The 24,393-nt window shown below is 41.1% G+C and overlaps 1 protein-coding gene across 1 annotated transcript in view; it reads left to right on the top strand.

Annotated features, from left to right (window-relative positions):
• SSU72 (SSU72 homolog, RNA polymerase II CTD phosphatase) overlaps window positions 1-23,721 on the top strand; it is a 61,882-nt gene extending 38,161 nt beyond the window's left edge. Inside the window, exons 3-5 of the mRNA XM_077837146.1 lie at window positions 16,629-16,768; window positions 21,228-21,346; window positions 23,133-23,721. Coding sequence (XP_077693272.1) covers window positions 16,629-16,768; window positions 21,228-21,346; window positions 23,133-23,234 — 361 coding nt within the window. The 3' untranslated portion in view covers window positions 23,235-23,721. The remainder of the gene's footprint in view (window positions 1-16,628; window positions 16,769-21,227; window positions 21,347-23,132) is intronic.
• The last annotated feature ends 672 nt before the right edge of the window (window positions 23,722-24,393 follow it).

Here is a 24,393-nt window from a genome sequence, read left to right as displayed (position 1 = left end):
GCCCTTGCTTCCCGTATGGCATTTTCTAATCCATGCCACATTACTCCCATGCATTTATTCCAATCAGTGGGGTGACTGTCCTAACTCATAGAATTTACTTCCAGAGACCTTTCCACGGTGGAGAGCCGTCTTGGACAGCTGAAACCAGTTTGAGGGATTGTGGCTGTGCACAGAACCACGCGCTCTGGTGACACTAAACAGAGTTGGAAAAAGAAAATGCCACTGCTGTCTCGGAGAGGGAGGGGGTCAGCATCTGGGATAATTAGTCTACCCTAAAATTCTGCAATGCCTCCTTCCCTGTACTCAGGCTTTAACATTGCCAGTAATCTACCCAGACGTGTCCTTCCTCATCCCTCCAGGCCTTCCCTCACATTGCCCCCAAGATTATGTTCTGAGGAGCGAAGTCTGCTACTTATCTGAAACCTTATGATGGGCTCCCTCTCTTCTCTGTTGCTTGATCCTCTGTGTTCATTCTCAACTCCCTTCCCACTGCTGCCAAGTTAGTGTGCCTCTGCGTGCTGCTCACTATTAGCTTGTCAGCATCCTGCAGTTCCCTTGCTAAGTGCTCCATGACTATCTGACTGGGGACCCCCCTCCCCATTACTGTAAATCTCTTTTCCCACAGATGGGCTCTAGGGCACTGAGCGCTAACAAGCGAGCCGTGACGGAAGCCTTGGGGCCCAGCAAAATGCTGCTAGGCATGCCGAGAAAAGAAGCAGCCATGGGATTGGGAGGGAATTTTTCCCAATACAGCTTGGCTTTCAAAAACACCCTTGTTTTGCCCGCCCACCATTAAGGTGATGTGCTGTGATGCTGCTCTTGCTGTCATTCCCAGGAGTAAAAACCCACTCAGACACATTAGCACCGTTGCCACTGGCCAGGTGTGGGTAGAAACCAGCTTGCTCTAGGAGCACCAGCAGTGCTGTAGGCCGGCGAGCAATGCAGCCGAGTCCCACACGCTGTTTTTCTGCTCCTTTCAACCTTGCAGTGAAAAGGGAAAATCGAGTCATGAAGCAATTGTCCTCTTTGTAAATGACCCATGCACTAAGTTCGCGGGCCAGTCTGTGCATAGTAAGGAAACAAATAATGCTGTCCAGTGGGAAATGCCTTTTTGTTAGCATATCCAGCTCATCTAACCCAGTGCTGGGCTGTTCCCTGGAAGAGGCGATTTTTGTCCCTGTCTGTGTTTATAAATGACTCCAGCTTCTACTGCTTCCCTCAGGAGACTATTTCACGGTCTAATAGAGCTCGCTATTAGGAAGTGTTTCTCTGCTACTCGGCCTAAATTTTACCTTGCTCAGTTTCATCCCCTTACTCCTAGGTGCACCTCCACAGCCATGATTAGGAGATCTGAGGGTTGCATTTTTCTTGATTGTGATCATTCTCTCAAATCCACGCTCTCTCTCCAAGGCACTAATTTTTAAAAGAATCAACATAGGCTAAAATGCCAAATGCAAAAGCAATTGAGAAGCTTTCTCAAGTAGGAGCAATCAAAATTGTGCACAGCTGCTTCCTGTTAATAGGAAAGAGGGCCAAAGGCTGTCCCAGCATGGGTGTGTAGTACTAGGTGGGGCTTGGTACTTAGGACCTATCTACAGTAGGAGCACTGTACCATTACCGGAATTCCAGTATGCTATATCTGCAAAGTGCTCCTAGTTTGGGGGCAGCTATGCTGGCAAAGCTGCACTTTGTACCAGTATGTCAGTAACTCCTAGCTTTTATGTAGCTCTTTTCATCAGTAGATCTCAAAGTGACCACATTTGTAAGGCCCTATCTTCCCCATTTCAGTCCTGAGGAGCGAAATAAACTATACTAAGAAAAGTGTAGTTTTACCAGTACAGTATAGCTGTGTCTACACTAGAGACTTCAGCTGGCACAGCTATGTCAGTTAGGAATCACACCTTTGCCCACGCCCGATCAACCGTGCTGTGGTGCCAGAAGCCTGTAGTGTAAACATAGGCTCCGTTGACGAAGGCAGCAGAAAGACCACCCTGTCAAAGGTGAGAAAGGGTAGCGAAGTTAAAGGCAAGACCCACAGGACGAGGAAGAGAATGGTGAGACATGGTCCCTGGAGGTGGGTTACTGACCGTTTTAGAGAGGACTAATAATTAGAGCCTTTCACTTGTAGGTTGCCAATTTGAACCTTGCCCTGTTTCACCAATGAACAGAAGCTGTTACTGTTGTGGGTGGTGTGGAGACTCTGTGAAATGCAATGGGTGGCCAAGGCATTTCAACGCAAACCACTACCATCATAATTGGCCCCCTTCTTAGCAGTCTGAGCAGACAGGACATGGACTGAATGGGCCGTGAAGACTAAACTAAGCCAGAGGCTGTTCCTCCAGGGCAAGGTTGAGCTGTGTTGGGAATCCAGCCTTGCTGCTGCCCATTCAGGGGATAAATACTAGATTTCATTCTTCTTGTTATGAGCACTAAGCAACAAAATATTAAAGATTAAAAGCTACTGGCATCACAAGGAGCATCTTAATCTGACACCTATTTCCTGGATTAAACTGAACAGGTCATCCTAAGGATGACTGGGCAAACCAGATCAAGGTGGATTTGCAAAATGAAAAGCTTTGCATTTTCATGCTGAATTTATTCATCCAATGCAATAGAATAAAAATGACCTCAGTCAGGCTAGTATAGGGAGTATGTTGGTTTAGTTTGATCTTGAGTGCTCTTGTTTTCCCCACATGAAAATGTCCTTTGAAAACCTGTTTTGTTGCCATTCCACCTGGTGCTGTGGCTTCCTTAAGTGAAGTTGAGCCTGGCTAGTGCTTAGATGAGATCTCAGAGGAAATCCCACATGCTGCTGGTTCTGGTGATTAAATGGGTAGGAGCTCTTTCTTCTGACCCCATGTGGGATCAGCTCTCCAGGATAACATCAGGCACTGTGCTGTATTTCAGATGTGATTTAAAACTTTGTGGTGTTATGGCCTTTATCACAAAGATAAATGGCATCACCTCTGATGTCCGTGCTAAATTCAAATGTCAGAAATTGCATTCTGCCTACCTAAGTTTTCCACCTACAGTTTCAAACTAAATATGATGATTATCATAGAAATGTAGGGCCAGAAGGGACATCCAGAAGTCCTCTTGGTACAGCTCCCCTATGCTGAGGAAGGACCAAGTAAACCTAGAACATCCCTGACAGGTGTTTATTCAACCTGTTCTTTAAACCTGCCAGTGATGGGGATTCCGCAACCTCCCTTAAAGCCTATTCCAGAACTTACGCTACCCTTGTAGTTAGAAAGTTTTTCCTAATATCTAACCTAAACCTTCACTTACTGTCACAAACTGTTGTGTGGTGCTCCTGTGCACTACTGAACTGTTCCTGGCTGTAGTTCAGTGCAGGGTGACACAATTCCTTTGTGTAGTTCAGTAAACACTTCTGTGAGGCACCAGAAAAATGTTAGATAAGTGTTATGTATTGTGTGATCTTTGGGAGTAAGAGAACCAAAGGTTATTTGAGTTGAAATGTAGAATCCTAGAATCGTAGGACTGGGAGGGATCTTGAGAGGTCAATCTAGTCCAGTCGCCTGCATTGGTCCTACTTAAATCATTTCAAGGTTATGAACAATTAAACATACTTCAAGGGTCACAAGTTAGTTTGGGCCTAAAATTTAGATTTTTATTTTAAAAATACTACGAAAACTAAGATCAGTTAAAGGATTCCCCCACTTTGTGATACAACTATATTTTGTTTAGTTGTAAACATTCCCCTGCATTGATTGCAATCCAAACTTCATAGCATTACTAGCACATGATCCACAAAAGTAAAGTGACTAATCTGATTTTCATTGTCCAAGTGGAGAGGAATATAAAAATCAAGAACTGGTATTAATAAGTAACCTTGATATTTTAACTTTATTTCCAGTGTTGTGTAAGGCATTGACACCAAAAAACTTTTAAAATGTGTTTAACCCCAAAGTATCCCCTTTTTGTGTTTTAAGACACTTGATCTAATACTCGGAACCTGAGTTACGTTACACAATACAATGAGCTATATAGACACAGTCTGAACTACATAAATTTTATGTTTAAAAACATGCAGTTTCCATGCAAACTGAAATGGATCTAGCCATATTCTTGCAATAGTAAATTGCAACAGGCTGCAGTGTGGGACTTTTAATCCTGAATCTTTTTCAGTCTTATTCCCTGGAGAAATAAGGAAGGCTCTTAAACTACTGGAAAGCTAGATCAGTGTTTTTTTTTCTAGGCCACCTGGAGGAAATGTTTGGTTTTCATTTCTGCTAATACGACACATACACAATACAGAATTGACGTTGTAAATAGTAGCCAGTTAGAAAGCTAAGATGATACCATGGAAAAATGAGACCTGTAAATGCCAGTCCAAACAGCTATAATTGGCTTGTCTGCATAGCAAAACAGAACATTTGGTTTCTACAAAGAAAAATTATGGTATCTGTACCGGTATGTTGACTACTGTACCCAGCGCATGAGTCATTCGCATGTCAGATTTTTATTTGAAGATTTAAAATCCCTAGGTGCCGGGGATAGCTATAAAAATGTTTTCACCAAAAGTGTGTCCACTTCTTTGGTAAACGCAAAGTTAAAAGCTGGATACAATTTACCAAATGGTTTTTAATATAATCCCCACTGTGTTTTAGATAGTGACAAACTTTCATCTTAAATCCGTTGTGAATTTCATGTTTAAAAGGCTCATTTGGTAGGTGTATAAAATGGAACATTTGAAATACTTGGGTGGATTGAAGCTTAACTTGATAATATGTACAGAATGTTACCTAATATATGCCAGTAGCTGTACTCATGCACTATTTGCATAGTGCCTTTTGTGGGCCTGAGAAGGCTTTCCGGTATTAAACCGTGCACCATATTAAACCATATATTCAGACTCTGCTTAAATGCAGCCCCTTTTGTGCATTATCATGGTACCAGCAGTGCTACACAGTAGGGGCAAGAAATTAAAATTAGGGCTGTCAAGTGATTAAAAAAATTCATCGGGTGATTAAACAATAATAGAATACCATTTACTTAAATATTTTGGATGTTTTCTACATTTTCAAATATATTGATTTCAATTATAACACAATACAAAGTGTACAGCGCTCACTTTATTTTTTATTACAGATATTTGCACTGTAAAAAACAAATTGTATTTTTCAATTCACCTAATACAAGTACTGTAGTGCAATCTCTTTATCATGAAAGTTGAACTTACAAATGTAGAATTATGTTAAAAAAAAATAAACTGCATTCAAAAATAATGCAAAACTTTAGAGCCTACAAGTCTACTCAGTCCTATTTCTTGTTCAGCCAATGGCTCAGACAAACAAGTTTGTTTACATTTGCAGGAGATAATGCTGTCTGCTTCTTGTTCACAATGTCACCTGAAAGTGAGAAGGTGTTCTTATGGCACTGTTGTAGCCTGCGTCGCAAGATATTTACATGCCAGATGCGTTAAAGATTCATATGTCTCTTCATGCTTCAACCACCATTCCAGAGGACATGCATCTATGCCGATGATGGGTTCTGCTCTATAACAGTTCAAAGCAGTGTGGATCAGCACATGTTCATGTTCATCATCTGAGTCAGATGCCACCAGCAGAAGGTTGATTTTCTCTTTTGGTGGTTTGGGTTCTGTAGTTTCTGCATCAGAGTGTTGCTCTTTTAAGACTTCTGAAAGCATGCTCCACACTTCGTCCCTCTCGGATTTTGGAAGGCACTTCAGATGCTTAAATCTTGGGTGGAGTGCTGTAGCTATCTTTAGAAATCTCACATTTGGTACCTTCTTTGAGTTTTGTCAAATCTGCAGCGAAAGTGTTCTTAAAATGAACATGTGCTGGGTCATCATCCAAGACTGCTAGAACATGAAATATATGGCAGAATGTGGGTAAAATAGAGCTGGAGACATACAATTCTCCCCCAAGGAGTTCAGTCACAAATGTAATTAATGGATTCTTTTTTTAATGAGCATGGAAGCATGTCCTCTAGAATGGTGGTCGACACATGAAGGGGTATACAAATGTTTAGCATATCTGGCACATAAATGCCTTGCAACACCGGCTACAAAAGTCCCGTGCGAATGCCTGTTCTCGCTTTCAGGTGACATTGTAAATAAGAAGCGGGCAGCATTATCTCCTGTAAGTGTAAACAAACTTGTTTGTCTTAGCGATTGGCTGAACGAGAAGTAGGACTGAGGGGACTGGTAGGCTCTGAAGTTTTGCGTTTTTGTTTCTGAGTGCAGTTATGTCATAAAAAATCTACATTTGTAAGTTGCACTTTCATGATAGAGATTGCGCTTGTATGAGGTGAATTGAAAAATATTTTCTTTTATATCATTTTTACAGTGCAAATATTTGTAATAATATAAAGTGAGCAGTGTACACTTTAGTCTGTAATTCAATATCTTTGAAAATGTAGAAAAAATATGTAATATATTTCAATTGGTATTCTATTTAACAGTGTGATTAAAACTGATTTAATTTTTTTAATTATGATTAATTTTTTGAGTTAATCTTGTGAGTTAATTAATCAACAGCCCTAATTAAAATAGAATATCTGTCCAACTATGACAATGGCTTCCTATGCTGGAAAGGGCTGGCAGAGTGAAGTACCCATGGCGTGTATTGCCCTTGCCTCTTCATGCTGTGTGCCATAAACACATGATTGTCTAGCTGTGTTTGAAATTTAAATGCATCAGATACTACTGCTGTTTATTTTAAAGTATAGTTGGCCTAGGAAGATGATCTGTGCATTGTTGTCTGTGTGCCAACTCTAATTAATTAGAGCTCTATGGCTCAGATGCTGCTGAAATCTCTATGAAGAAACAGATTATGCTAAACCCAGTTGGACAAAGAGTGAATAGTACATAATTAATGGAAAACTCAGGGTATCAGGGTGCACAGTTAGTGATCTATTCTTCCTTCCCTCACTTAACTCCCTTCCCCCGGCATGACTGTACAAGCCCAGTTTTATTTCCTGTTCCTCCCATTTCATTGTCCTCATCGCTTCCTTAGTTATTTACTCTGAATTATTTTTTCCCCTTATTTATATTTTGGTAGTGCCTTGAAGCTCTAGTCATGGACCAGGACCCCACGTGTGAGGAGTACCAACACAGAGCACAAAAAGACAGTCCCTCCCCCTAAAGAGCTTACAATCGAAGTAGTGACCCAATAAAGTTACCCATGTCTGAGCTATGCCATTGTTCAGGCCAAGGGCTGTTCCTGTTGAAGGTGAAACCATTTTCTTTGTGCATTAAGGGCCTAAATTTTCAAAAACTATTAGTTATTTTAGGTGCCCAACTTGACACCTTAAAGGGACTTGATACTCCAAGGGTGGATGCTAGGCACTGTCTGAAAATCAGACCTCTAAGATGTCTGAAGTTAGTCATACAAAATCACTAGTCACTTGAAAATGTAGGCCCTAGAATACATAGAATTATAAAGTAAACATCCAAGGGCATTTGAGGGAAAAGAACTTTTTTTGGCTATATCCTACTGCTACATCTGTTCTGTACTTTAAATTGTGTATGTAAAATGCTCAGTTAACCATAGAATGTCTGAGACCATGAGCAGACAAAATAGGTGGGTGGGGTCTAAATGCAAAGTCTGTTGCATCTGGAAATGGATATGAAGAATGTCCTATGTTTAGGAATGGTCATATTTTAAGAAGGGGAACTGTGAAGGTTTTTACATCTAAACCATACAAACTGCCAGTATTTTACTGTCCTCTCTGTATAGGAGGTTTTTGTCCCACATCCATCAATATGGAATTTGACCACCCTACACAGCAATAATTGTGGTACAACTACAGTGTCCTTCCAGCTACGTTTCATGCAGGAGCCTCTCTGTGTTTTGATATAACTGGTGACTCATTCTCCCCACTTTATTTATAATCGGGGGGGAAAACAATCCCAAAATAAAATGGAACAATTGATTTAGGGCAACTTTTCCTGGCCTATTTTATATTGAGTTTGAAACGGACTTTCTTTACTGTTACAAGCATTGTTACAAAAATTGCCTGCTTATGTACAAGTAGTTCTTGCCATGGTCTGGCTGAGGTAGCACCGGAAACCATATCCTATGATACTGGCAAGAATTGCCTCTCTTTTTTTTTTTTTTTTTATTATAGTAACTTCCCTATTTTAATGCTTGTGAAAGGTGCTGGGATGAAAGTCCTGGAGACAGAAGCCTTTATCCACAAAATGTACATTATGGCCATTAGCTTCCTCCCCCTTGGTTCACCCCAACAATGTGCTTCAGTCCTTCTCTGAATGGTCCACATCCATAGGTGAAAAAGGAGTTCATTTGCCATTCTTGGTCTTTTGAAGACTGTTCACAATGGGTACAATGGTGAGCGCTGATAGATGTGGTTTTGTTTTTGTGTGGGTGTGTTTTTTGCGGTGTGGCCACCTACATGTTGGAAACTTGACTGGAAGCTCCCATTCTTTCCCTGTTGGCCATCAGAGGGTGGTAACTTCTGGCAACCTAATGATGTAGAGCTCCCTATCTCATTACTGAGTCATCTAGTTCCCCTGTAACTCTCTTTTTTTAAAATGACAGGATGTTAGTGTAATAACTTCATCCCTTTTCATTTCAAGGTAAGATTATACAGAGTTGGTTTAATTAATTAGGATTGTCTTCATGCTGGATTTAATAAATGCATAGCAAAGTTTAGCATTAATTAATGTAACTGACAGGACTGATAAAAGCATGTGCTAGGCTCATTTTGTGAACACATCTGCTAATGTATTTAAGTCCTGACTTGCAATACTCCTGTTCTTCTACTTCCTTGCCTTCCCCGATCAGAGATTCCCCGTGATGTCACATTGCAGGACAATTTTGGGAGTTGGACTAATGTTTCAATGTTAAAGAGCAGTTTAATAGCTGGCTGTACTATTTAATACACAATTATGTCTGTATATTTTCATAGAACTGGAAGGGACCTTGAGAGGCCATCTAGTCCAGTCCCCTGCACTCAAGGCAGGACTAAGTATTATCTAGACCATCCCTGACAGGTGTTTGTCCAACCTGCTCTTAAAAATCCCCAGTGATGGAGATTATACCACCTCCCTAGAAAATTTATTCCAGTGCTTAACCACCCTGACAGGAAGTTTTTCCTAATGTCCAACCTAAACCACCCTTGCTGCAAATTTTGTGTGATATTGCAGGAGTTCTTTTAATAAACCTCCCTTTTTGGGGTGCTTGCCCTTTCACAGTGCAGTAGTAGGTTAATGCATGAGGAAATATAATAGCATTGGTCACTAGCTTTGGGTTAGATCTTTCAAAAGCCATTTTTTCTGATTTCTGTGATCAAACCCTTTCACACTTCAACAGAGGGGCAGATTTTGATCTCGGTTACCCTGATGTAAATTTGGAGTAACTCCCCTTGAAGTTAATGGTGTTAATTACTTCTGATTCTCCCTGGTGTGAAGTGTGGAATCTCGCCTCACTTTGCGATGTCCAGAACACATCTGTTATGTGGTATCTGAAAGTTCTCTAACAATCTAATTCTCTTGTCTCAGCAAACTTTGCACTCTTTTTTTGCCATTTAAAGTGCTTAAAAGAAATCTGCCACCATCAAGTGCAAGACTTTTCCCTAATCCTAACTCCAAAAGAATGGACTCTGTTCAGGCTAGCTGGTTTCTGTGCTCCAAATCTCACTAGAATATCTGGTGCCCTGGCCAAGATCACAGCTTCACTGTCGCCTTGCTACAAAAGTAAAACTAGAGTTTTACATCATTGTGAGCTTGTATGGTGGTAATTTTCCACGCCCCCATGAGCCGTTTCCCTTTAATACCACCTTATCTTTTTCTCTTATTGTCCCCTTGTGGTTCCATATACGAAGTGTACGCCAATTAAAATCCTAATCTCTGAAAATGGTATCCACAGGTTTAGAGTTGGGTTAGGTCTGGCCTACAGCTGTGAAGATGCATCTTTAATGTGGGGGGAGAGGATAGAAAACATCTGGATGCTGACACTAAGTCAGCTTCTGAGGGATCTCTTCAATTTAATGCAGCTTGACTTAGCATCGCTTCAAGGATCTGAGTGTGAGGCTCACAGTGACTTCTATCGTCTGTGATGGTAATGTACATTTATTCCCTTAAAATCTCTGTATTTCCTTGTTCCAGAATTGTCAATGGTCAACTATACGTGAATCATACAGAAGAGTGTTATCCCACCCTCAGAGAAGTTTGCACTAACACATTATTTTACATCTCAGATCATGCTGTTTACACGATGAACAGAATATTACTCTTACTAGACGCTTTTGTAAACTTTGGGGAGAGAACCTAGCCTTTAGTACAATCGACTATGCTCTAACTTTTTCTTAAATTTTAACTTCTGAAATAGAATTTAGAATAACTACAGTACTTAAAGGTGGTGAATAACTTTATTGTGGTATAAACATAAACAGAGAGCCTGGACCTAACACATTCAAGCCATACGTTTTTTGTTTTTGTTTTAAAAACCAAATCCCCCAACCACTGTATCTGTATTTTATTACATGATTCACTCTGTTTAAACATTTTGGCATGTTTAGTACAACTTTTGAGATAGTTGCAAATCATAGAACTATAAATCTTTAGGCCTCTGGAAAACTGTAAATGGCGGAATTGGGAATAAGAAAAAGGACACACGTCTAACTGGTTAGAAGCACAAAGTCGTACAAGAGAGATTACTGAAACTTGGATAAAGTGAACTTCTTTAAATTTTTAATTAGAAAATTTCAGGCTAAGTAGCAGAAATACATCTTTTAGACGATTTATTGAAATAGGAAGCAAAAATATTAAACTTAGAATTTAGATAAATGTTTTAGATAAATGTTTGCATGAAGAGAATTCCAACTGAGAATGTGTAAAAAAGCTCGGGTTCTGCTGCATTGTCTTAAGTATCTACTCAATGGGCCTCATTCTCCTTACACTGGTTTAAGATCGGCACAATTCCACTAACTGCAATGGAGTTACTCCAGATTTACATTCATTTAAGTGGGAGGCGAGCTGGGCTCATTAAGTAAGAAGAAAGACAATGTAGCAACAGTAGGATGGAAGAACCCAGCAGCACAGGTTGGCAATTGGCAGTGCTTCATGCTAAACAAATGCAATATAGATCCAGTCCTGTAGAAGTTATTTTGGGTGGGTGTTTAGACAAAGTGATTGCTTGATCCAGTTTTCTTAACCAAATCACCATGGTTTGGAAGCCTAAGACTGTTTTAATATTTTAGTAGCTGACTAAACCTTATAATGATAGGACATTGCTGCACTCTTCAGAGTTGGCGACAAAGAATCCCTGTTGATGTCTTAAATACTAAGTTTTAATTCCTGTACCAGTACTATATAGCAATAAACCAAAGTGTCCTCTTACTATACAACACATAGAATATCAGGGTTGGAAGGGACCTCAGGAGCTCATCTAGTCCAACCCCCTGCTCAAAGCAGGACCAGTCCCCAACTAAATCATCCCAGCCAGGGCTTTGTCAAACCTGACCTTTAAAACCTCAAAGGAAGGCGATTCCACCACCTCCCTAGGTAACGCATTCCAGTGCTTCACTACCTCCTAATGAAAAAGTTTTTCCTAATATCCAACCTAAACCTCCCCCACTGCAACTTGAGACCATTACTCCTTGTTTTGTAATCTGCTGCCACTGAGAACAGTCTAGATCCATCTTCTTTGGAACCCCCTTTCAGGTAGTTGAAAGCAGCTATCGAATTCCCCCCTCATTCTTCTCTTCTGCAGACTAAACAATCCCAGTTCCCTCAGCCTCTCCTCATAAGTCATGTGTTTCAGTCCCCTAATCATTTTTTGTTGCTCTCCGCTGGACACTTTCCAATTTTTCCACATCCTTGTAGTGTGGGGCCCAAAACTGGACACAGTACTCCAGATGAGGCCTCACCAATGTTGAATAGAGGGGAACGATCACGTCCCTCGATCTGCTGGCAATGCCTCTACGTATACATCCCAAAATGCCGTTAGCCTTCTTGGCAACAAGGGCACACTATTGACTCTCAACCAGCTTCTCGTCCACTGTAACCCCTAGGTCCTTTTCTGCAGAACTGCTGCCTAGCCATTAGCTCCCTAGTCTGTAGAAGTACATGGGATTCTTCTGTCCTAAGTGCAGGAGTCTGCACTTGTCCTTGTTGAACCTCATCAGATTTCTTTTGGCCCAATCCTCTGATTTGTCTCGGTCCCTCTGTATCCTATCCCTACCCTCCAGTGTATCTACCACTCCTCCCGGTTTAGTGTCATCTGCAGACTTGCTGAGGGTGCAGTCCACGCCATCCTCCAGATCATTAATTAAGAATATTGAACAAAACTGGCCACAGGACTGACCCTTGGGGCACTCCGCTTGATACCGGCTGCCAACTAGACATGGAGCCATTGATCACTACCCATTGAGCCTGGCGATCTAGTCACCTTTCTATCCACATCGTGACATCAGACTCTAAGCCTTCTACTGTGCTGCTCATAAGAATAGCTTCTTTAGTGTGGATGAAAGCATGACTGTGTGTTTGAGAGGAGTAAGAAAAGGAGGTGCCAGCGTGATATGTAACCTAAACACGTTCAGGCCGGTACTTCCCCTGGCTTTGGCATTGAGCTAGACTTTGAGGTGGGAATAGTCTGAGCTCAGAGTCTTCTGTTCAGCACGTGCGCGGCCAGCTGTGCTGAATTGCTTGTGAAGGTTTAAGATACGTATTGCTAACTATAAGGAATGAAGGAAGACACTCACTTCGCTGAGGACTTGCCTGTATGTATCTGCCAACTAATATACTAATAGCACAGAGCTAGTGTGTATCTCTGTGTGTTTGAATTCTATGAGTTGTGAGGTTATGAATAAACTGATTAGAGGGGCAAACAGTGGGTGGGCTTATTCTTGTTTGGGATAAGGTGGGAGGACAGAGTATAATCTTCTATGAGATGATCTCTTGAAAAACAAAACTTTAAACTAAGTTGAGTTTGTTTTACTGTTCATTGTGATCTTTTTCGCTTTGTGTGGAATGAGTGGTGGACAGCTGATGAGTTGAGTTCTTTAAATTTTGCAAAGACCTAAAGAGTTTTTCCATACCAAGAAATGAACACCATACATCTTTCGTAAAATTGAGAGACTGCTCATGTAAATAGCTTGTGGCCTATTGACTAAAAATTAGTACATAGTGCTAAGGGTACAGGAGAAATTAGGTGTGCATGCAGGCAACATTTTCTGCCTAGAGTCAAACGCATTTGAGCCTAATGCTAATTATGCTTTTCAGTTTCACCCTTGTGGGATTCCATTGGCTTCAGTGGAGTTACTGTGGCATGAGATGAGAATCAGGCCCATTATAAAAGGCGGTGGGATCAAGGATGTAAAATGGGCATAATACAATTGACAAGTAGTGGTTTGTCTAGGTTGAAAACATCCTGGAGAAATGCATATGCTGCTAGTGTTGACTTGCTGAACATCACAGTGGTGAGGTTCCTGCTGGAGCTGAGAGCCAGCATTGCTGTTCAAAAGTCAAAGGAAAAGTTTGTGTACACCATCTGGAGAGGTGGCTATGCCAAAAAATGTGTCTGGAATGCATAGGGGAGGAGACAGTGGGGGTGGGACACTGTGTGGGCAGAAGAGGAAGGTCTGACTCAAATGACTCTCAAGATATCTGGGCAAGCATAGTGGAGACAGTGACACAAGTGTCACACCATGAAGGCATATTGAAATTCACCCCAGCTTGTGATGTGGGAAAGAAAACAATCACGAGTACATAATGCAAACACTCACCATTACCACCTCCAGTTTTTCAACGTGTGGTATGTTGGTTTTTTCAGGTGCAATGTGTATAATAAGAGCATATATGAAAATGGCATAAATCTTAAAATACTTGTTTCTGGCCTCTTATTCTGTATGTAGGCAGATGGCCCCTGGGAGAAAGTAGCTCTAAGTTGGCAGAAGAGGTAAAACTTGACTGTGGGCTTTTTAGTAAATGTAATTCCCTGACTTAGTGTTCAGCAAAGAAAGCTAAAGGACAGATGCTAGAGACATTTTATCTTAGAAAGGAAACATACCTGGGAGAAACCGATATTGTGCCAGAGCATGTGATTAAGAGAGTATGTAGACCGAAAAATCCAGGACCAGATGGGATCCAAATCAGGATTCTGAAGGAAGCAGAAATTGGGGGCATACCTGATAGATTGGAGAGTAGAAGGAAAGCATATGTTTTAGGCACATCCGGGGAACTAACATCCATTAAAACAGAAGCATGAACAACATGGACTCCCAAAAGGAAGAACGTGGCTAGTAAATCCAGTGGAGCTTTTCAAGGATGTAACCAAGAGTGACCTGGTAAAACTATGGACCTAGTAAGTGCTATAGAACTATTTGAGTGGATATCTAATTGGCCACTGTAGACCAATCATAATTCCAAGTGAAAGCGTTTTTGGAGAAAGGGATAGCGCAAGGCTTGGGGGAGTGATTTTCATTAGTGATCTGGAAGAAGGAAACATCGCGGTGAGATGACAATTGGCTGAGGATATAAAAAGGGCAGTGCCAATCTTTCTTTTGCAGAGCAAAAGACATTCAGAAGAATGTTGTCTGTTAAGCAAGTGGTCTGGACAATTCACTGCAGAGAATGTAGGCTGATAGTGAAAGACCAAAATAATAGAAATAGACTATCCACTCTATCTACAGCAGAACACTGAATAGGCAGAGGAGCTGGGGTTAATTTTTGATGCAATTCAAAACTTTTGTTTTATTAAACATCAGAATTCAGTGTTGAGGAGGGCATAGGTGAGCATCTGTAGGTTAGAGGAAGTGACTTAACGCAGTTCCTTCAACACCACTCGAGAATGGATTTGGGATAGTCTGAATAGATCTGGTTACCCAGGCAGCAGAGGGGAATTTTAGAACTCACAGGATAACGAGAATGAAAGATTCAGGGATTTGAGTTCTAAATTATTTCAAAGAGTTAGAAACTAGATCTTTAGAAAAGAAGTTAGAGGGGATCTGGGAGGAGTATGAATCTGTAAAGAATGTAAAAATGGATAGCTCACTTCAATGTTTGCAAGATTCAAGATCAGAAAGGGTCTGGCTACTAAAGAGGGGAATTTCTTGACACAAAAATCACACATTTGTAAATGGTGCATCTTTATACTGGTAATAACCAGTGCAAACTTGCATTCTCCAAAGACTTGTTTGTAAGTATCACTGCTTCTTCTAAGGTGAGAGGAAAGATGTGCATTGGCTAATAGGTTTTCTTCTATCCACACATTTTTGGTGTTCCTTCCTAATCCACGTCTGAAACTGCTTCCAGAGAGGGTTTTGCCTAAGGGCTTTAAGTTTAACCAATTTATTTGAGCATAAGCTTTCGTGAGCTACAGCTCTCTTCATCGGATGCATACTGTGGAAAGTGTAGAAGATCTTTTTATACACGCAAGATCTTCTACACTTTCCACAGTATGCATCCGATGAAGTGAGCTGTAGCTCACGAAAGCTTATGCTCAAATAAATTGGTTAGTCTCTAAGGTGCCACAAGTACTCCTTTTCTTTTTGCAAATACAGACTAACATGGCTGTTACTCTGAAACCTTGCTTTAAGTTTGGTGTATTACCTTCTGAAAATATCTATTTTTAGAAATGGAGTGTCTGGAAATAAATAAGTGGTCTTTCACCTAGGTTTCAAATTATAGCAAGACTTTGTATGTTGAACAGTTTAAAAAACAATTGAAAAAAATCCTAGAGGCCTGATTCTGCAGTGGTTTGACAAAAAGCATAAATGAGCCACAGGTTAAAATGGCCCTGTATGCTGGCATATTTTACTGAAACTGAATGTTGCAGAAGCCTGGGAAGATAATGATGGTGTTGACAGCAGTATGTCCCATTCCTGTATGGAACTGGAATGCAGTGTGTGAATCCTGACCCTGAGATTAGTCATACCACTGTAATAGATACTAAGCAGCCCATGAAATTCATCCCTTTCATATGGAGACTGTATAAAGTTCCAATAAGCATAAATCAATGTCTTTCTCCAGCACACCCAGGCCTGGTGACATATTTTCAAGGCACTTTTCTCCTTTGGATTTTTTAATTCCCTTAAGAAGATCAGTTATACAAACCCAGTTCTGAGTAGGTCCCACACATTTTTGCAACTAGCATTAAGAGCACAATATGACTGGCTTGTAACATACAGGCCCCTACTGTGGGAAATATTGTATGCAAACAGAAGACATACATTTTTATGTATATAAAACGGGTACATGTCATTAATTGTTCAAGTATTGTGGCTACGGAACTCGCTCTATAAAAGACAGACGTTTCTTAAAGCTTCTTCATTTTCAGAGCCTTCGAGGGTGATTTTTGCTTCTGTACTGACAGTAATAGTAAATTTCTGTGAAGGTGGCTGTGTATTCCAGAGACTGTATGAATTTTCCTGATTGGGTTGTTTTACCAGCTTTTAGGAGATTGCTGTAGAGTTCAGTTAAGTTCATTGACCTTTATATTTTCAAATAGGAGACAACTTTTATCTCTTCCTTGGGTGGGTTTATGGGGTTTTTGTTTTTTGTTTTGGTCCTAATTATTAGCTTCTAAGCAAACAAAGGCAAATAAAGAGTAATGGAAGCATTTACTTTACTGAAAATACAAAAATTTACTTTCCAAGTTACTTAACTCTAGAAACTTCAGATATACACAGAATGGGATTTTACACATGTTGGACAGAAATAAGCGAATCAAGCCACGACCAGAAAGATTCCAGAACTGCAAAGATGTGTTTGATCTGATTCTAACTTGTGAAGAAAGAGTCTATGATCAAGTAGTAGAAGGTAAGGACCTTGGATGGTTAAACTAAGTTTACTTCAATTACCCTTTTAGTCCCTCTCAAATTGGAAACATCTGTATCCAACCCATCTGGCGTCAGCTGGCAGATGCATCTGGGAAAAGACTAGTGGTCCCTGATCTGGGGTCAGATGTGTCATAAAGGTGATGGCTGGCTGGGAAAATGCCAACTATATCTGTAAAAGATGTTAGTGGGGTGTGCAGGTGCCTTCAAAGCAGGTTGGTGGGATTGGAGGAGCTATCCTGAAGGTCAAGTACATTTACAGACTAAGATTCCAAAAGCTTCTGAGGTCGGAATCCCAGCAGGCTGAATATGGTGCATCCTGTCTTTATGGAGAGGGCGTCACCTTGCAGGAGAGAGATGCAAGACAACCCTCCTACCTACTTCCCTGAAAGCAGAAGTTGCCATTTGGAAATGAGTCCATACAAAAGTCTAGGTGTGTCAGTTGCCCAGTCTTTACTACAGTTCAGACCATGTTAACAGTAACCAGGCTCTGGCATAAATATGGCGAACATTGGTTCAGTGTGTCCACACAGCAGTGTCTCACCAGCTATGTTGGCCTGTCCACATCTCCATAATACATAACTGGGTCTGTATGTTCTAGGAGAGCTGCCTAGATTTTCCGCAGATTACTGATTCAGCTGAAGACTGCCAGGGGCAGAGGGTTGTGGGTGCTCTTCTATCAGAGCCGTGCACCATGTGATATTTTCCCCCCTGCCTTCCCCCCCCCCACCCCATGCAAATCCTGGCAGTGGGAAGACTCCTAGACTTTAAGGCTGATCATCTCGTCTGCCCTCCTGCACATTGCAGGCCACAGAACTCCACCCAGCCACTCCTGGAATAGACTACTAACCTCTGGCTGAGTTACTGAAGTCCTCAAATCATTATTAGAAGACTTCACATTACAGAGAATGCCCCATTTACATTAGTTTAAACTTGCAAGTGATCCATGTCCCCTGGTGCAGAAGAAGGCACTCTCCCTCTCCCCGCCAAAGAGTTCCTGCCAGTCTGACCTGGGAGAAAATTCCTTCACAACCTTAACTGGTGATCAGTTAAACCCTGAGCATGTGTGCAAGACCCTGGAAAGCACCAAACACCTGGAAAAGAATTTTCTGTAGTAACTCAAGAGCCCTCCCCATCTAGTACCCGATCACTGGCTGTTGGGGATATTTGCTACTAGAAGTCGCAGGTGGGCTACATGCCACTGTAGGGAGTCCCATCATACCGCCCCTCCATCAACTTATTGAGCTCAGTCTTGAAGCCAGCTAAGTTCTTGCCCACACTGCTTCCCTTGGAAAGCTATTCCAAGGCTATTAGAAATCTTCACCTAACTTGTTGATGGCCAATTTATATCCATTTGTTCTTGTTAGCATTGGCGCTTAACTTAAATAACCGATCTCCCTCCCGGGTATTTATCCCTCAGATATATTTATAGAGAGCAATCCTATTTCCCCTCAGCCTTCTTTTGGCTAGGCTAAACAAGCCAGGTTGTTTGAGTCTCATCATAAGGTAGATTTTTCCATTTCTCTGATCACCCTAGTAGCCCTTCTCTGCACCTATTCCAGTTTGAATTAATCTTTCTTAAACATATGAGAGCCAGAATTGCACACAGTATTCCATATGAGATCTCATCAGTGCCTTGTATAATGGTACGAACGCTTCCCAGTTTCTATTGGGAATATCTCGCCTGATGCATCCTAAAATTGAATTAGCCTTTTTCACGGCCGCATCACGTTAATGGCTGATAGTCAGCCTGTGATCAACCAATACAACAGGTCTTTCTCCTCCTTTGTTGCTTCCAACTGATAAATCCCCAGCTTATAGCAAAAATTCTTTTTGTTAGTCCCTAAGTGCATGAACTGGCTCTTTGCATCATTAAATTTCGTCCCATTGCTATTACTCCAGTTTTCGTCCCATTGCTATTACTCCAGATCTTCTTAGCTAGCTAGGCAAGGTTAGAGGGTCCCATCTGCATTTCAGCAGACCTGCATTAGAGCCTAGTTACTGCCTGACAAAACCCTGTCCATAAGCAGGGTTGAAGCCAGGTATGCCAAAACAGTCAGAAGCCGTGGGCTAACAGCCTTGGTGTGGATATATAGAGTCAGCTCCATTACAACCTGACTCTAAACTTATTAAAAACTGTAGCTTGGATGATCCCATAGTCTGAGAGCTATCTCCAGTGCTTAATGGTATCAAGAAATGTTAAGTTTGTTTTTTATTGAGAGAAGTGGAAACTGGTTCATGTTACACTAAGTAAGCAGGTTTCAGAGTAACAGCCGTGTTAGTCTGTATTCGCAAAAAGAAAAGGAGGACTTATGGCACCTTAGAGACTAACCAATTTATTTGAGCATAAGCTTTCGTGAGCTACAGCTCACTTCGTCGGATGCAAAGCTTATGCTCAAATAAATTGGTTAGTCTCTAAGGTGCCACAAGTCCTCCTTTTCTTTTTACTAAGTAAGCAACCGTTCAGTTGCCGAATAGCGAATGCTTAATGCTTACATGGCACTCTCTTGTGCTAAAGGCCTTTAAACAATCCTTATAATGTGCCAGAGAGGTAGAGACGTGCTATCCCCATCCTGTGAATGGGGTAAATCAAGCCAAGAGGTGACATGCCCAAGGAAATGGAGGTTCAATAGCTTTCTTGGTGGTTCTTTCTCAGTTGAAGCCCTCTTTACCTGTTTCTCTTAATGCTGTCACAGAACAGCTGCCACTGTTGACAGAGCCCAGCTGAGTGTGCCAGAGGGGCTGTTGGAGAATCTTGAGGAGCCTCATGGGCGTGTGCCGCCACACGCTGAAGGCTAATGCAAATGTGATGGTGCTTAGAAGTGAGAGCGGAGGCAGGAACGGAGCAGTGTAGCAAAGTCACTAGAGGAGCTTCTGCTGAACTGTTGCCCTGCATTTATCTTTGGCCGGCATTGCCATCACCAAATACGAAGGACGCACTCTGGTTCGTCAGAAGAGTCTCTTTACTACTCCACTGGAGACAAAGTTCCTGTCTTAAACATCCCTACAAATGCTGTCCCTTAAAATTCAGAGTGCTTGGCTCCAACTAATGGTAAAATTAGCCTGGGGAGTATTAATCGATAGTATAGATGTAACAGTGCTTTGCACATACATGGTGCTTTTCAAGGGGGATTGTCCTCATGTTACAAATTGGGGAAACTGAGCACTATGAGGCTAAATCATTTGCTTGAGGGTATACAGTCAGTGTCTGTACCAGGAACAGAACCCAGCCTCCTCGGTAACCATTCAACATGCAATATTCCATGAATCGTGAGGAGTTGTCTTTAAATTCATAAAGCAGCCAATAAAATCCAGTATCTTATATGTTTAAATAAAAGTTTTGCCTGCCTGCTTAGTCCCGTATCAGCATGTTGCCAGCTCTCCAAATCACTGTCTATTTCCTTTGGGTTTCTGTCAGTTGTACTATTGCAGAGCTCTGGGGGCTTTAAGGGAGCTGGCTTGGACCCAGTTTGGCTTTTACAATAGTAAGCGCCCTGAGATCTGAATGAATTGCCACTAAACTCAGCATGCGCTGCTCGCAGAGAACAGCTCTTGTTCTAGTATTTTAGAAGAGCGTTTTCTCTATATGAGGGTCGGTGGTGGCAGGCAACTGCTCATTCAGTTTCCACATTGTGCACCTCTTTCACAGTGTGACGAGACTCTTCATAATTGGCAAATGAACGAGGGTTTGAGTGCTGCTGCATAGCTCCTGCTATGAATGGATGATGAAATGTTAAACCGGAGCCTTTGGCTAACTTTGCCAAGCTGAGGTTGCAGGAGGTGGGTGGGAAGGAGAGCCTCTTGTTAATGCAGAGCACATGACTGGAAGCTTTATAGAGTAGTGAGGAACCACACTAATAGATATTCCACAGCCTTGCAGAATATGCTTCCCTGGGAAGTGTTAACTTTTTTGATCTGTGAGTGAAACACATTAAGGCCAGTTATTTCAAAAATGACTAGTGAATTTGAGCCCTGGCTTTTGAGACACCTTAAAGGGACCTTACTTGCAGAGGATATGTGCAGAGCATTCTCTGAGAAACAGGCCTCTTTAAGGTGTCTCAAGTTGAGTACCCAAAATCACTAGTTGCTTTGGAAAATCTTTGCCTAGGTCTTTATGATCATCCAAGTAAAGGCTGGGCAAGTAACTTTTGTGCTTGGGCAGGTGAGCTCTTGTATCCTTCTGGAAGGTTCAATTATTTTATTTATAGCCAATCTCCTTTTGCTTCACTGAATACTTGGGGGTGCTGCACAGCAAAATAGAAAAACATAAAATAGCCTGACCTCTTAAAACAAGATTCAGGGAGGACTGAGACAGGACAAGACCTGTTTCGTTACTATAGCCCTCTCTCCCCATAAAGGCCTTACAAATATTTTCTTGGATGTCCATTTAAAGCCTGATGGTTTTCTGAAGTGTTGCTGTTTTGTGTGGTGTTCCCAACTAGATTTGAATTCCAGAGAACAGGAGACATGCCAACCCGTACATGTGATTAACGTGGACATTCAGGATAATCATGAGGAGGCGACTCTGGGAGCTTTCCTTATTTGTGAGCTATGTCAGTGTGTAAGTATAAAGTTCTCATGCCATATGGGCACCTTGGACTTAGCTGATTACAAGGGTTTTTTTTAAAAATTACTTAGTTTGTTTGTTTTAAAGATGCTTCTTGGAGCACTGCCTGTGGTAGGTGAATCTTTACTTAAAACAAAATCCATATTGACAGACTGATGTTTCTAGAATCCTTCCTTAGGATTCTCTTCAGAACGGATGTGCCTAGATGGATGAATCATCATTGAATGAATGTTTTTCTAGGCAAAAAAGTTTAAAACAAATACATAATTAACCATGGGCATTGTACTTGAATGAATACGCAATTCTTTTAGCAACTATTGTTTAAATCCAATATTGCATAGCCTGCACGCATCAGCACTTATTACACATTGAACCCCAGATGTGCTAACACTTCACTGTGTGCATGGAAACCGTATATACTTACAGGCGCTTATGTCGACCCAAGCTTTTGCTATACAGTGATTATTTTTAGATGTTAGGTTCTGAGGTGTTACAAGAATGAGGAGTGCATCTTTTCGGAGGGTTGCCCAGAATGAATCCCTCATTTGTATGTGTGGTGGGGGAGACATAAAATGCTTAAGCAGCTGGTACCTTCTACTTTCCACCTTCAATAGTCTTAGCCCTACCACCTTATTTAATCAACACTTGTATCTTTGCTGGCTGATGCATTAAATTCTAAAGAAATCTAGCATCGTGTCCACGAAGGCAAAGGGAAAATTTTTCCACAAGCTAATAAGCCTTGATATTCCACTCTTATGGCAGACTGGTATTCCACAGGGAGTCTGGTCTAATCTCTTGATGCCACACACACACTTTCAGTCTCCAGAATCTTCTGTAGGCTTGATGAGATGGCAAAGCTCTCAAGTCTCCTGTGTGTGCTTGTGGAACTTGCCGCTATTTTGATTCTTTCGCAGGGAATACTGGGTGGGGTGGAGGAGAGGTCTCCTCGCATCGCATGATCCAGGAACATGCTCATATGTAGTGCTGCCAAAAATATGCTCTAAGTAAATTGGTTTGTTTGTTATGCTATTGTTACCCAATCTGATCGGAAGAAAAATATCACCAATATGTTGAGTGGGAACTAGAGGGGCTGTAGATGTAACTTTCTTAGGTCCTATATAGTCTCTCTCGGTCTTCTCTTTTGTCTGAGGACAAGACATAATTCCTGGCCACACTAGTTAGAAGCCTCCACTGCTAATATAGGTAGTAGGGGACGAGGATCACAATGTAGATGGGACCTTGACTGTGTTTTGTAATCTGGCTCAAGTCTTGGCTGTGTGTTGAAATAGAGTTAAGGTGCCATCCGCATCGCAAAATGGGACAAAGTTGTAACTAGGTCAGGGACAACGGTATTTAACCTGCTGCCTCGCACAGTGGTCTTTCTAATGTATATGGGGCCACTGTGTTTGTTTGAAAAATGGTTCTGATTCCAGTGTGAATATGGCCCAATGTGCCAGTCTGTCTGCCTGAATTCCTTTGGGGATTTGTTTTTGTTGCTAGTAGTGAACTCAACAACCAAGCTGCATCTTTAGTAATCAAATGTGGTACAAATTACATGTCGATATTATAGTTGCATGTTATTTTGTATGTTAAAGAATACATATGTGTATCTACATATTGGGTGCATTCTTAGAATTACTAGCAAATTGCCAATGAAGTCCTTAATGTTTTATAATTTGGTCCGATTTAGAAATAAACCTAAACAAAGGAGAGCTGCCTTGTTACAAACTCGATCAGCATCATCTGATGTCAATTACTGATGTGTTCTTCCTCTTCTTAGATACAGCACACAGAAGACATGGAAAACGAAATAGATGAGCTGTTACAGGAATTTGAAGAGAAAAGTGGAAGGACTTTTCTTCACACTGTCTGCTTTTATTAAAGCACATCCGTCGCTTAGGCCTTAATGCAGATGAAAGAAGCATGTGTGTAACGTTCTGACCATACTGTACTTTCCTGGAAGATGAACTTCGAACTTTTTTTTGTTAATAATTTTCCTTTTCAGTGTTTGTTTTTACGTTTCAGGTGTTCTGCCACAGGCAGGCAGAGAGACCTGCTGAATTGTACATATGAAAATGAGAAATAAAAATATACATAAAGGCCACCTATTTAAAAATAAAAATCAAGATTTTTGTAAAATCCTACTTTAATTGTTGCAAGTGGGATTTTAATTATAAAGAGTGTTTCTTGAATATGATACAGTTTATATTGTATTTTTCCAGCTTACCAATTTATTTTATTTCGGTTGTGCATTTTTTTTCTTCTTTTAATGTAATTGACTGAATGGCTGGAATATGCAAAGATGTGAATGGGAAATGAGTATCTGTATAATATTAGATATGACATTGGAAGCATCCAATAAAAATGAAAATCTCTATTTCCTCCCTATCTTTGTTTTCAGAACAGAAGCTGGATACCTGCATGTTGGTTCCTTGTGATGAAACTAAAGGTCTCTAAAAAAGCATTAGAGAAAGTGGGGTCAAACAAATGAATGTGTGTTTGAGGGTATGGCACTGAACTGGGACTTAGAAGTTCCAGTTTCTAGTCCTGGTTCTGCCAAAGATTTCATATCTGACCTTGGGCAAGCTGCAGAGTCCCTGCTCCTGAAGTGAAATGCATTGAGGTCAGTGAGACTCCATACATGTGCAGGGATTTGCTTATGCACATCTCATTGCAGGAATCGGGGCCTTAATCTATTTCTGCCTCATTTCCCTGATATGTCACTTATAACCAAGGTGTGCTATGTGAGGATGAAATAATTACTTTAAGGCCTTTAGATACTATAATGACATGCCACAAGTAAACAGATGTGTTCCATATAAAGAATGGGAAAGTGTAAAACCTAGAAATAGGAAGGATTTAATTATAAAAGGAAATTGAGTGTTTTTTGGATCTAAACATTCCCTCCCGTGTTATGGTCTCAAACAAGGTTAGTGTTTCTACTGGCAGGCCAAAAACTGACCAGTCACTGTTCATAAAGGAAAAGCAAAACATAATTGTATGGCTCAAACTGAGGGAAATGCCAAAGGTGAACAGCATAA

This window comes from Eretmochelys imbricata, chromosome 18 (assembly GCF_965152235.1).
Source record: "Eretmochelys imbricata isolate rEreImb1 chromosome 18, rEreImb1.hap1, whole genome shotgun sequence".
In the NCBI taxonomy this organism is placed as follows: Eukaryota; Metazoa; Chordata; order Testudines; family Cheloniidae; genus Eretmochelys; species Eretmochelys imbricata.
This window is presented reverse-complemented; position numbering and strand designations above follow the sequence as displayed.